This window comes from Camelus ferus, chromosome 5, assembly GCF_009834535.1.
Source record: "Camelus ferus isolate YT-003-E chromosome 5, BCGSAC_Cfer_1.0, whole genome shotgun sequence".
Taxonomy (NCBI): Eukaryota; Metazoa; Chordata; class Mammalia; order Artiodactyla; family Camelidae; genus Camelus; species Camelus ferus.
The window spans coordinates 87211764-87224874 of NC_045700.1; the positions used below are offsets into that span (position 1 = coordinate 87211764).

Consider the following 13111-nt stretch of genomic DNA (forward strand, 5'->3'; position numbering starts at 1 on the left):
ATTGTCACTGTTTCAGCTGCTGTAATCATATTTCAGGCTCTCGGCAAGGAAGCTGAACTCAGTGTCCTTGTCAAAAAAACAAAATCACAAAAAGCCGTCTTATTGATGACTTCACAAGAGACAGCACATTCAAAGGCCATTGTAGCGGTGACTCCCACAGTCCCACAGAGCTGTTCCACTCTGCCGCTGCGTCCTTCCAGACACAAGGACTTACAGTATAGCTGGGAGCCCATTACAAATGGAGGACTCAAAATGGAGAGGCAGGGAAGGCAAGACAATCGAGGGGGTTACTAGAGAGGAAGAGAGCTAATTAGGCATGTTTTAGAGGACCTGCCTACTGAAACCCTTTTTAAGGGGACGCACACTTTATAGAAGGTTCTCTGACACCTGACCCTAGTCATAATTGTGGCTAATCATTTGAGGGGCAGGAATCTGGTCCATCCCAGTCAGCCAGTCTTTCCTTGAGAAATTGTAATAGAAAGTAAGAATTTGAGGTCTTTTGATATTGAGGCAGAAATTGAAAGGATTTTCATGATGTAAGTTATCACGATGTCCTGATAAAGAGCATGTTACAGTGTAATCCAAACACATCCAGAAAGATCAAGAAAGGATACTGAATAGAGAGTGATAAAACTAGTTGGAAGGCAGGTAAATGAAAAACAGACCATGGGGAAAAGCAGGAAAGGCTTAAGAGAGAAACCATAGGTTGCCCAGGGGCTAGGCTCCATCAGCCTATGGTCTGGCGGAACTTTATGTTTTATCTTTTGGCTCCATGAGACAGCTTTTACTCCAGGAATCTTCAGTGCATTTCACTTCCTTAAAAACATGGACAAAGACAAGTAGGAAGAAAATGAGGAGAAATAGGTTTGTACTTTGAGAGAGACAGAGAGACTACAATAAATGCATAGACGAGTAGAAGAGGAGTGAGTGCTGAACGCTGATGCTGTAAAATGTCAAAACCAAATATGAAAAGGTCCCTATTTGTAACTATTTCTGAAGAGGAAATCTATATTATCCTTTTGAGTAAATAAGTGTACATGGTTCATTTTGTTCTTCTTACAACAATTATGTTAGTTATGGAATGTCTCTCAAAGTGTAAAACATGTTTCATTGTAGTAAAGGAGAAGATTTTTCGGTAGTCCATTAATTACTGTTCTATATTTTAAAGTTATTTACTTTAATCTGTATTAAAATAAAATGTAACTACATCAATTCTGTGAATTCACAGATAGTGAGGTTAAGGCTAAGGTTTAAAAGGTGGATCATTTTAAAGATTTAAAGAAAAATATTAACCCAATGGTATACAAAAATAGTAAAAATATCAAAACTTCTATACAAACAGTGCAATTTAAGATATCCTGATTTTTGTTTGTTTGCACTTGTTTGTCTGAATAAAGGGCTAATGAGACCTCTTTCTCTAAGGACATTTTTGATCTTGGGTTAACTTTCTGTTTCTGTTTCAATGGAAACCTGAAAAAGGTAGAATGTCAGCTGTGTTACAAGGCAACATTATTTTTGTCACAAATTAAACTAAGGCCTGTGGGGCCAGATCCAGCCTGCAGCCTGTTGTAAATAAAGTTTTATTGGAACACAGCCACACCCCCTGTTTGCAGACTGTCTAGGGCTGCTTTCACACTATATGTGCTTTCATGCACAGCTGCAGCAGAGAACAAAAAGCTGAAATTATGTATGATCCGGCCCTTTGAGAAAAAGCGCATTTGCTGACCCTTGGATTACGGTAAAAATAACCCAACTGTAAATTATGCATGGCCCGGGAATTCTGAAGTGAACTGTTCACACCTGGTAGCAAGTCCTGGCTTTGACTTTCTCTGTCTGTGACTCTTGTGACCGGGACTCTAAAAGCTGGACTCACGGAGTCCTCAGAAGAGATACTGGCTCCTCTGGGCATGGCGCTTCTACGCTAAGGTGGACACTGACCGCCAGTGTGGATCTGCCCCCTTGCACCTGAGCTGCCACTTAAGGAGCTGCAGTCACGACAAGGACTGACACGAGGATTCCCACCAGGGAGGAAGGCATGACGTGCCTGCAGCTGTGCTGTTTCCTGTATGGTACCCTGGGATCTGAATGACGCACGAAGATGATGTGGGTCTGGAGTGTTTCACTATCTAGTAAAGTCTAAAAAGAACCCTTTGAATGTTGCAGTTTGTTTGATATACTTTACTTTTCATGCCAAAGGTACTGGCTTACAGTGTTACGAGCACCCAGGACTATGAGCTTGATTCATGGCTGCTGTGTTCCCAAACCATACCTTTAGGTCCTCTTGCTCCATCAACTCCTGGAAGTCCAGGGGGCCCTGGAGAACCTGGCTCACCCTGATAGTTTAACGAAACAGAAGTAAGACTTTAATTGGGTTTCAAATACACATGACACATGCTTGACATGATCTAGGTATAATTTTCTCTTAACTAATCTGGCTTCTATAATTTTCAGTGGTAAGGAAAATTGGAAATGCATTGCAAGCCTACTGCTACATGCATCTAGTTTTTCAAAGTTGATAAAACTCTTCTAGAATTCGTGATGCCTGTATGTGGCATCCCCTTCTCTCTACTTGATTGCAGGACAGTAGTTGCATCACATAACTTCAATTTTAAGCTCTGAATGAATGAATTAGTACTGAACAAAATATTGTTATAAATGATTTCATACCAAAACTTTAAAAAAATCTATTTTATTCCAAAAGATGGGTAGCAAAGTATATTATACATTTTCCAGTAGCTATGATGTAGGCTACTGCATTTGTACTTCCTGGTTTCTCAAGGAGTGTTTGGCTCATGATTATAAAGACAAAATGTATTTATTTTGCTATAAATATCTGGGTATCAGATACAGCAAGGCCTGCATTTGGAAAGGAAGGCTAAGAAACCAGAATTCGGGTCGTTTTTCAGATGACTCCTTGTTCTGGTAAACCAGCCACCTTCAGGCGAGTCTCTGTGACCTGTTTAAACAAGGCTGAGGTTAGTATGTGGAGTATGTAGAGTAAATGACTTGATCACTGGAACCAGATGGGAGCACTGGTCAGAAACTACAGTCACATCATGGTCTTCCAAAAGTCCTCGTTCCTCCCTCGACCAACTCCTTACCTTTTAAAAGCTAGTGCACTGGCAAACTATGATGCCTTATGAGAGCATCCTGAGAGCAGAAAGGTTTTATTACTTCTTTCTTCCCCAAATAGCAGCTGCTTACCTGGTCACCTGGAAATCCAGGAAAACCAATGATCCCTCTCAGCCCAGGTGAGCCTGGAGGGCCTGGGAGTCCAGGAAGGCCTGGCTGCCCAGTTCTCCCGGGCTCCCCTCTGTGAAATCCAGGTGGTCCATGGCTTCCTGGCTCTCCTCTCCTCCCTTGCATCCCAGGATGGCCTTTAGCACCTGACGGGTGATACACGTGGGTGATACATTTCCTTAAAGAGGTGTTACAAGCCGCTTCAAGGAAATCTTGGGCTGGATGATAGTTAGAATGTGGGTCCTGGTCCTCAGTTTAGGAGATGAAGCCATCTCTTAGGGATGGGGAATCCTAATTCCTGCCCTAAATGGCATCACAATGGTGTCTGGTTTCAGGGACCTCACTAGAAAAGGAGCTGCCCGTGAAGAGACTCAGAGCCACCCCAGGTGGGAATGAACAGCATCACTTGCTTTAACACACTCATTTTATAAACGAGGAAGGGCTTACCCAGCGAAGCTAAAACATTCATCCCCTAACAACTAGTTAAGGAGGGGGCCAGCACCAGAACCCAGGTCTCATGCAGATTAAGTCTAAACTTGGAAAGAGAACACAAATGTGGTTGTCAAAATCCTTGCTCTGCAGTGTTTCCAAGGACCAGACAATTTGGGGAACTTGTTAGAAAGGTGGAGTCAAAAAAAAAAAAAAAAAAAAAAGGCAGAGTCAGATCTGCCCCAAACCTGCTGATTGAGTATCCACATTTCAACAACGGCCACAAGGGATTTGTATGCACACCGAAGACTGAATAGCACTGACTGAAATGCTTTGGGCAGTCATTGTGCCACTCATTTCAATACCAGCTACTAAAACCAGGAATACTGTAAACCTGGAACCAGTATTTCACGTATCTGGACTGATCCTAGTTTGGAATATCCAAATCTATAAACGTGTATGAGCTAATGCTAAGTTCTACCGTGTGGGGGAGAAGTACCATGAGGTTCACTAGGGTCTATTTATATTTTTATCTCAAAAAGTGACCTTTCCTAACCTCAGTATGATAGTATTCTTAGGAAAGTTGCCTAATACACATGCTTGTTTGCATGATCTGTAAAGAAGTCAACTTATTTGATATGGTTAAAAAAACGTAAGTGTTTACCTTGTTCTCCTGGGAATCCACTATCTCCAGGAGGCCCAGGATCCCCAGTTTTCCCTTTTATGGAAATAATATCTATTTCTGCTTCATCTCCTGGGGGTCCTCTTGCTCCTTTAGATATTAATTACACAAGAACAAAACAAATGGAAGCATCATACACGCGATTCTTCTGTTACAACTTTTCTTGTCCAGTTTGCAAATCCCCATTTAATCTACTAAATAGTACTTATGTTCATAGATTGCACGATGTCAACATTGTTGATTGATTTCCTAAAAGAAGGACCATGCCTTTCACATTCCTCTCCCAACTTGTCCAGACACAGGGTCTGATGTACACTGAGTGATCGGTGAATGTTTGCTAAATTCAACCGAACTGGTTTCAGAATCTTAAGTGAAAAAAGACAGGCTTGAAACATTCCAGGTCTAGAATACACCCCTTTGTCCTGTAAATTTTGAATTGTCCATCTCATATTTTCCAGTTCTCTGTCTTCCCTTTCCCTTGATTTTCCTTACATTAAAAGAGCAGACACTTAACTCGGTTCTCCACTTAGAGAATTCTAAAAGATAGAAAGGGTATATGATATTTCTCCTGACTTTTGCAAACGCTGTCCGGTTGTAGACATGTGCTGGAGCGGACTTGCACCAGCTTGGTGAGAACCAATTATTAACAAGTCAGGAATCCTGTGAATGAGTTGTTAAATCATCGGTAGTTGTAAATGAGTCATGGTGCGAGTATTCTGGGTGGAAGTATTTACACCATGGCAATCAGCAAACACTACAAAATCAAGGCATTTCAAAAAAAAAATTATTTTGGAGAGCCAGTTTATCAGAACATCACTGGCATTAACCCAATTTTAAATATTTTTAGTGCAATAATTGTATAGTAACATAATAGCACAGCAAACATCATTTGTCTAAGCTAGCAAAAAAAATGACTCTTTGATTCCTTGATTCTACAGAAATAATTTACAGCCTAGTGCAAAAAAATAAGGGTAGATTCAATCCACTAAGAAGTAAAAGTAATTTGAGTTAAATATGAGGCCATTCGCCCCCAGGGGCTTTAAACTTTAAACTTTGTTTCTAAAAATTAAATAGTCGTGAAAAATCTTTCTCTAAATGAAGTTTGGGAGAGACACCACTCATGGCCCAGATAAAAGTGAAGTCCTCCAGCTCAGAGGTTAGCACACTACAGCCCGTGGGCCAAATCCTGCCAGTTTGTACACAATCCGTGAGCTGTGAATGATTTTCACACTTTTAAATCATTTGGGGGAGGGACTCAGAACAAGAAAAATATTTGATGACATGTGAAATTAAATGAAGTTCAAACTTCAGTGTCTGTAAATAAAATGTTACTGGAACGTAGCCGTGTGTGTTTGTTTACATGTTGTCTCTGGCTGCTTTTGGGCTAAGAAAGCCAAATTGTGTCATTTCAACAGAGACCATACAGTCTGCAAAGGCTAAAATATTTATATCTGGCTTACTTAAGAAAAAACAATTTTTTTTCATTAAAATTAATTAAAACAGGGTTTGAGGGCCAAGAGTCTTGCCTGTACCCACTTCCTAAAAGGTTAGGAAATTTTCTGAAACCCAAAAGCTATACATCAAAGACCTTGTTAATTTTTTTCTATTAATAGAGCAATTCATATACCATAGTTATATATGATGAGATTGAGAGGTAAGGAAAATAAATTTTGTTTAAAATCCCAAAGCAAACACCATAGATCCGAAAGCCTGAGGAATTCGAGCTGCAGGATGGTCCCATTTTATTTTTCAGGGATCACACTTACAGATTCTGGTCAAACACTAGAAACAACCCGTGTTGCATCGATGCGCTGTCAGCCACATTTACCTTTGACACCTCTCAGTCCTGGGTCTCCTGGGAAGCCAGGCCAGCCCTTCTGTCCGAGTTCTCCCTTTCTGCCGGGGTGTCCATCTGGGCCAGGTGTTCCTCTCTCTCCAGGAAAACCCAGGAAGCCAGGCAGCCCCTGGGGTCCTGATGAACGAGAGCATGAATTTGTAGGAAAACGATTTAAAGGCTAGTATGGCTCCTAGATCTGTGTTCCTGGCTGTCTATACACAGATGCCAACTCCCCACTAACTCTAAGCTTGTGCTGAAGGGAACTCAGCCTCACTGCTTGTAAGAGTCAGACTGTCCCACCCAAGCCTCACCCTGCAGACCTGAACTGTAGGTCCTTTTGTTTCCGAGTCCTGATCCCAAAGAACTTTAAGAGAACTGGGTGTCGGGGAGGTGGGGTGGAGGCTGGGCGCCCATCCAAAGTGGAAGCGCAGCTGCCTTGACCCTATACCTTATCAATACTACCTTTGGGCAGAAGTGTTTATGGGGTCTGTGAACCTAATCCCCTACCCCCTTTTCCCATTTACCTAAACCAAAGCATTCTGCTACTGATAGCAACAATACAGAGGACAAGAAGCAGGCAGAAGTCACTAAGGACAAGACAAAGTCAGGCCAACATAACAGTAGATTCTACAGTGCAGTCATAGGTCATAGACTTCACTTGGCAGTGGATTTCAAGTTTATAAAATGGGGGAAGATAATGGAACAGTGCTACCCACCCTTTGGGCCTGGAAGGCCAGGCAGCCCATCATCCCCAAAGGGACCTGGGAGTCCCGGAGGTCCTCGGGGTCCATCTACCCCTGGCCGTCCTGGGACTCCGGGAAAGCCCTTCATTCCAGCAGGTCCAGGAGGTCCCATGTCCCCTCGTTGTCCTTTCCAACCTGGGGCACCTGTGACAAACCACAGTGACAACAGTGTATGAAGATTGAAAACAGGCTTCACTCACAGGCAGGAAAAAATACCCATGGTAGCTTAAATTGTGTGTCCATGGCCAAGTCAACAATATTTATCAGCTAAAATAACAGTAGCAACTCTCCATCAGTCTAAGAATTTATTTTTCTGGCTGCTATAAAAAGAAAGGCAGATTACTTGAATAAATATTTCCCAATTGAGATGCAGGACTATTATGAAGGGTCTTTTAAAATGGAAAATGGATAAGGATAAAAGATTCGTATTTACTCTTAGAGGGGGCGGGGGCGGGAATCAGCCTGGCTTCGACCCTTCGAGAGGGCGTACTTCTGCATTTGGATAAACACAGCAGAATCTGAATAAAAGGTGACGATCTGAATGGTGAAATGAAGATCACACTGGAAAGAGTCCCCAGCACCTTGTGCTGAGAAACACTTTTTCACGGGTCTTTTTGAGTTGCTCTGATGTCTTGCTGGGTGTGCCAAGAACACAGGGTCCTGACCGCTCCTTACTGCGCCTATTCCTCAGGACTGTGTAGGTAGCGAGCAGCCTTGACAGACGATGACGCTTATTCCTTTGTAAGCAGGGTAAAGCCCCACACCCAGCGCAGTTCTTGACACCTGCCGACACTTACCTGGGCTGCCTGGAGGCCCGGGGAGCCCCGGTTGCCCTGGCCTCCCTGGAGCGCCCCTTTCACAGGAGTGAGCGGGTAGGCCTGGGATGCCTGGAAACCCGGCACTTCCCTCTCTGCCTCTGGGACCTTTGAGACCCGGGAATCTGGGCATGCCAGCTGGCCCTGAAACAACACAGTTCATCTGTGACACTCAGGGCATGAAACTATATAGATGGCCTGCAACGGTATTCATGTGCATCAACACTGAAAGTTAACACTTTGACCCTGGCTCAGGGCCCCAATGAGTTAAGTCTCTGAATGGATTTTCCTATCATAAAAAATGATTTGAGCTTCAGCTCCAAGTGCTTGGGAAAACCATGCATTGCTAAGAGAGTGACTTGATAAGGTTATACAGACAATGCAGAGGTTGTTTATATGAATTTAGAAAACTATGCAGTCCTTCCTGTTTTTAACTAACCTCTAACATTGTGGCAGACTTCACACCAAACCTCCACGATGCTTGTAATCCCAATCTGCATTGTCTGAATTTGCATTTTGTAAGCAATTTCATCACTTGAACGCCCACATTTTTATTTATTGGAGAGACACCATCATAATCTTCAGGGGGAAAAAAAAATCTTCCCTAATTCTACATCCTAACCTAAAAATCTATTTTATTGTTTCATGTTTTCATTGTATTTTGGTTAAAATGTTTACATTTTTAAAATAGTAATCCCACCGCACATTCAATTGTTGGATTATTTCATATTGCATGTTAACCTGCAAATGTTTTCCATTTTGTTATAATCTTTACAAATATAACGTTAATTGCTAATAGCTGAATAGTATTCCTTTGAGTGTGTGTGTATGTATATTTAGTTAATTCTTTTTATTGTTTTCAGTTGTTCCTCTATCGTGGATAATACTACAATAGTATTTTCATATTAACCTTCATCTTCTTTTGAACACTTCCCTTAAATACATTTCATAAGTAAGACAGTGGTATTACTGAGTCAAAATTATTTTCATTGACTCACATAACGCATTATCGCATTATGTTTCAATTAAATGGGTTTTAGTAGATAAATGTTTCTGACTTCCAAACTATGGAATAAGCTCCCGAAGGACAAAGAATGCGGCTTCCTCCTCTGCCCTCCGTTATCCCTGTGCTGTTGTACTAACATGGGTACCTAATAAGCACTGGCCCATCCGTCACTAGAAAAGAACCAGGGCAATGTTTGTTAAAGTCTGATCTTGGGTCCACTTTTGGTCACCATCCCCCAAGAGGCTAAAGTCCAGACTGGACTGCTGGGCCTCACCCAATTCTAAGGTAACAAGTCACAATTTCTGAGGCTGAGGCTCAGAAAACAGTGATGTTAATGACCCCTCCAACCCTGGCTTAGTTTTTTTTTTCTTTCTTTCTTTTTTAACTGGAGGTACTGGGGATTGAACCCAGGACCTCATGCATGCTAAGCACACACTTCACCACTGAGCTATGCCCTCTCCCCCGTAAGTATGTTAAAATCTGCCAATCTCCGTGGGGGATCTTGAAGAACCCATAGTGATTTCAGAAAAGAACGTGCATCAGTGCCGAGGCCACCTCCCCATCTGAAGTTTCGCTATCCCGCCTGCTGCCCCTGCTGGAGTGAGTCTCTCCACCCTGACACCCGTCTGATGAATGCAGCGCCTGCCAGGACTCAGCTCCTGCCCACTCCCCACCGGAGCTTTCCCTGGACTCCAGCCCACACTGCTCTGCCTCCCTGAGCCGCTCTTCTCCTGCCCTCCTGCAGCCTGGCAATGGCAGTGGGTGGCTCACATGGTCCCCGCCCTTCAGCTTTGACATTGTGCTTGAGTCCAAAGCAGGCAGATGTCCAGTAGCTGCTGAATTAAACCGAACCGACTGAGCCACAGTGAGCTGGATTGGAAAACAACCAATGATATGCATAGGCAACATGGGGGATACAGATTATATGAAATGTAACCAGTGCTTTATACAAGGGAAGACACCGGGGTGGAAATGTTACATTCTAGAGTTTGAAGGCAAAATAGGCGGAACGCTTTTCAGTGACCAGAGCCAAGCCGGCTTTATGGACCACGAGGACAGAGCAGCCCTCATACCTGCAGCCCCTGGGCGTCCAGGATCACCTCTGAGTCCCTTTGACCCTGGAACTCCTGAAAGACCCCTCTTTCCTGGGGGTCCTGGGTAGCCATAAGCAGGGTCTCCCGGGGGTCCTTTCTGACCATTCACTCCAGGTGAACCTGGAGAGCCTGGGGGCCCAACAGGGGAGGACCCCTTTTCTCCTTCAAAACCTGGCTCTCCCACGTCACCACGAAAACCTATTGAACAACAACAACAAAAATTGTTTAAATCATTATATGTACAAATATAGAGCCAACATACATACAAGTATATTACCTTGAATGAAAAACACATTGTTTTTAAATGCAGGGCTACTTACTAAAACAAAGAGTAACTTAACAGGCAATATTGTTTTTTGCTACCTTTTGTCAGGAGATAAATTGTAACTCTGTGTTTCCTATGAGCCATGGTGTTTCCCTCATTGCTTTCATTTACTGGCTAACAGTGTCGGGACCGAGCAGTATTTATGATACAAACCAGTAATAGCCTATAACTCATGCTTCGGGTTTAAGGAGCCCCGAGAAGTCACAGAAGTGTCATAACCAAGAAGTGATCCAAACATAGGTGAGAACTTAATGTATCAGGAAAAACCATCCCCCCATCACCTAGGGATCCCTGGGCCATTCGCTGAGTGACAGCGCTCAGCATCCAGACATCCCTAGATGAAAAGCCCTTATTTACCAGGTGGACCCGGTACTCCTGAGATTCCTGGTTTGCCACGCCGACCCTTTGGCCCATCCAAACACCTCAGCCCGGGAGCGCCCGGACGACCTGGAAATCCCTTTGGACCTAAACAAGAACAACAGAACACGGGACTCAATAAAACACAAATCAAATTAGGGCAAAATAAGGTAATTAAAAAAAAATCTAACATTAGGTCTTTCTTAGGGTATTTCTACTTTATGGAAGGAATGGTGTGGCCCAGCCTGGTTTACATAATCATTTTACGAGTCACGGGCTCCAAATAAGCCTTTCATAGAGAGAGACTGTGGTGAGGTGCTTTCTCAGAAGCCACACTGTAAAGAATTCTTCCTGAACACCTCGGAGACGTGCACCACCATTCAGATGGATCTTCCGGTACTTTCCCATCTGAGCTCAAACTCAAATATGTGAGTATCGCCTTCCTGATAAGAGAAGAGAGGTAGGTGGTGGCCAGTGTGCGGCTTGATGAGAAAGCACCAGAATAAAAGCCAAAATCCATCTTCCTTCATGTCACTGCATTTGCTCTTAAATGAAGTACAAGCAATAAGCACCTGCAAAAGGAATTCAGATTTTTTTGTAAACCTTCTGTGATTTCCTACTAGAAGTTATCTCAACTAACATAGCATATAAATCATGGACTTCAAAGAAAATGCACCTGCTAACTTAAACTTTGAGGGTTTACTTCCTTTGAGGCCAAAGCTGCTGAAAGTGATCATAAACTTATTTTTAATCCATCCAAGACAAGGTACCAGCAAATGTGAAAATGAACATTCAGTCAACCACTGACTCTTCACTCCACTGATACAGAATTATACTTCCACACCCTTGCCATTGCCATGTGGTTAGTGGAGTGCATTTCCCACACTTTGAGCTGGGGCTTGGACATGTGACTTGCTTTGGCCAATGGGCTACTAACAACCGTGAAGCAATGAGAGGTATGAACTGTGCCTGAGACCTGGGTCCGCCCTCTTGCATTAGTGCAACCAGGTGAGCAGAGCACACCCTGGCCCCACAATGAGATGCGTGTTGCAGACCTGCCCCTACTTGGAGCAAGGGGCCAAGTCAATAAAAACCTTCTTAGAGGGAGGGTATAACTCAGTAGTAGAGTGCATGCTAGCATGCATGGAGTCCTGGGTTCAATCCCCAGTACCTCCATTAAAATAATAATTAAATAAACCTAATTGTCTCCCCCACAAAAAAAACCCAAAAAGTCCATTTTAGATCATCACCCACTACAGACCCATAGGAGAGAAAATAAATATTTTCCGTTAAAGCCACAGTGACTTGGAGGTTGTTACACACCATTATTGTGATGAAAGCTAATAATTATAGAGAGCAACAGAGAGTCATTCATCATTCAATCATTAAGTACATTTTTGTTTTTTAATTATATATATATATATATATATTGCTTTTTTAATTATATATATAATTTTATATATATAAATATAATTGAAGATTGTCATTCTAAGTGAAATAAGCCAGAAAGAGAAAGAAAAATGACATTAAATACTTTTTGTAATTGTGTAGAACAAGAAAGATTACCTTTAGTGACTGTGTTAGTACTTAATAGGTCAATTTCAGTGAACTCTGAATAAATGAAAAAGAACTAAGCAAATCCCTTATATAGATTTTTGGGTTTAATTCAGCTATAAATACAATTGAGTGAAGTGAAGTGAAGTGGCTGCATGAAAGTGCAATCAGGGATGTAGGTGCATTTTTCAGAGTGTTTCTGGTCGGGAGTTTGAGTCTCTTGGAAAGCAGACTAAAGTAAAACATAATCAGAAAGCAAATGATCAGTTTTCACTCTTGGGGCAAAGGTATAGAAAGAAAATATAGTTTTAAAACACTCAAAGGGCAGACATTTTTGCTGATATGTGATCAAATCAAGGGAAATTTTGTTGCACAGAAATACTATCCAAAATTCTCCCAAACAGTGGACTGGAGACCCAGTGTGAATGGCTACAAATGCTGTTTTCCTGTGGCCCCTCAAAACCTCAAAATAAGTTTAGAAATAGCTGGAAGAAAGAAAGAAAGAAAGAAAGAAAGAAAGAAAGAAAGAAAGAAGAAGAAAGAAAGAGAAAGAAAGAAAAAAGAAAGAAAGAAGAGAGAGAGAGTGAGGGAGGGAGGGAGGGGGAGGGAGGGGGGAGGAAGGAAGGAAGAAGGAGGAAGGAAGGAAGGAAGAATTTTTGGAAGGCAGTGAGCCCCTCAAAACCTTGAAGAAAGAAGGAAAAAAAGAGTAAGACTTTAGGAAAGACAAGAGAGAGAAAGAAAGAAAGAAAGAAAGAAAGAAGAAAGAAAGAAAGAAAGAAAGAAAGAAAGAAAGAAAGAAAATAAATACAAAACAGAAACAGACTCACAGACATAGAATACCAACTTGTGGTTGCCAAGGGGGCGGGAGGTGGGAAGGGACAGACTGGGAGTTCAAAATTTGTAGATACTGACAGGCATATGTAGAATAGATAAACAAGATTATACTGTATAGCACAGGAAAATATATACAAGATCTTGTGGTAGCTCACAGTGAAAAAAATGTGACAGTGAATACACGTATGTTCATGT

General features: G+C 42.3%; 1 protein-coding gene across 1 annotated transcript in view; it reads right to left on the reverse strand.

Annotated features, from left to right (window-relative positions):
- The window catches only part of COL4A4 (collagen type IV alpha 4 chain), a 120514-nt gene that overhangs the window by 33401 nt on the left and 74002 nt on the right, over positions 1-13111 (reverse strand). Inside the window, 8 exon segments of the mRNA XM_032480378.1 lie at positions 2270-2333; positions 3205-3386; positions 4334-4441; positions 6180-6323; positions 6905-7075; positions 7729-7890; positions 9826-10044; positions 10529-10636. Coding sequence (XP_032336269.1) covers positions 2270-2333; positions 3205-3386; positions 4334-4441; positions 6180-6323; positions 6905-7075; positions 7729-7890; positions 9826-10044; positions 10529-10636 — 1158 coding nt within the window.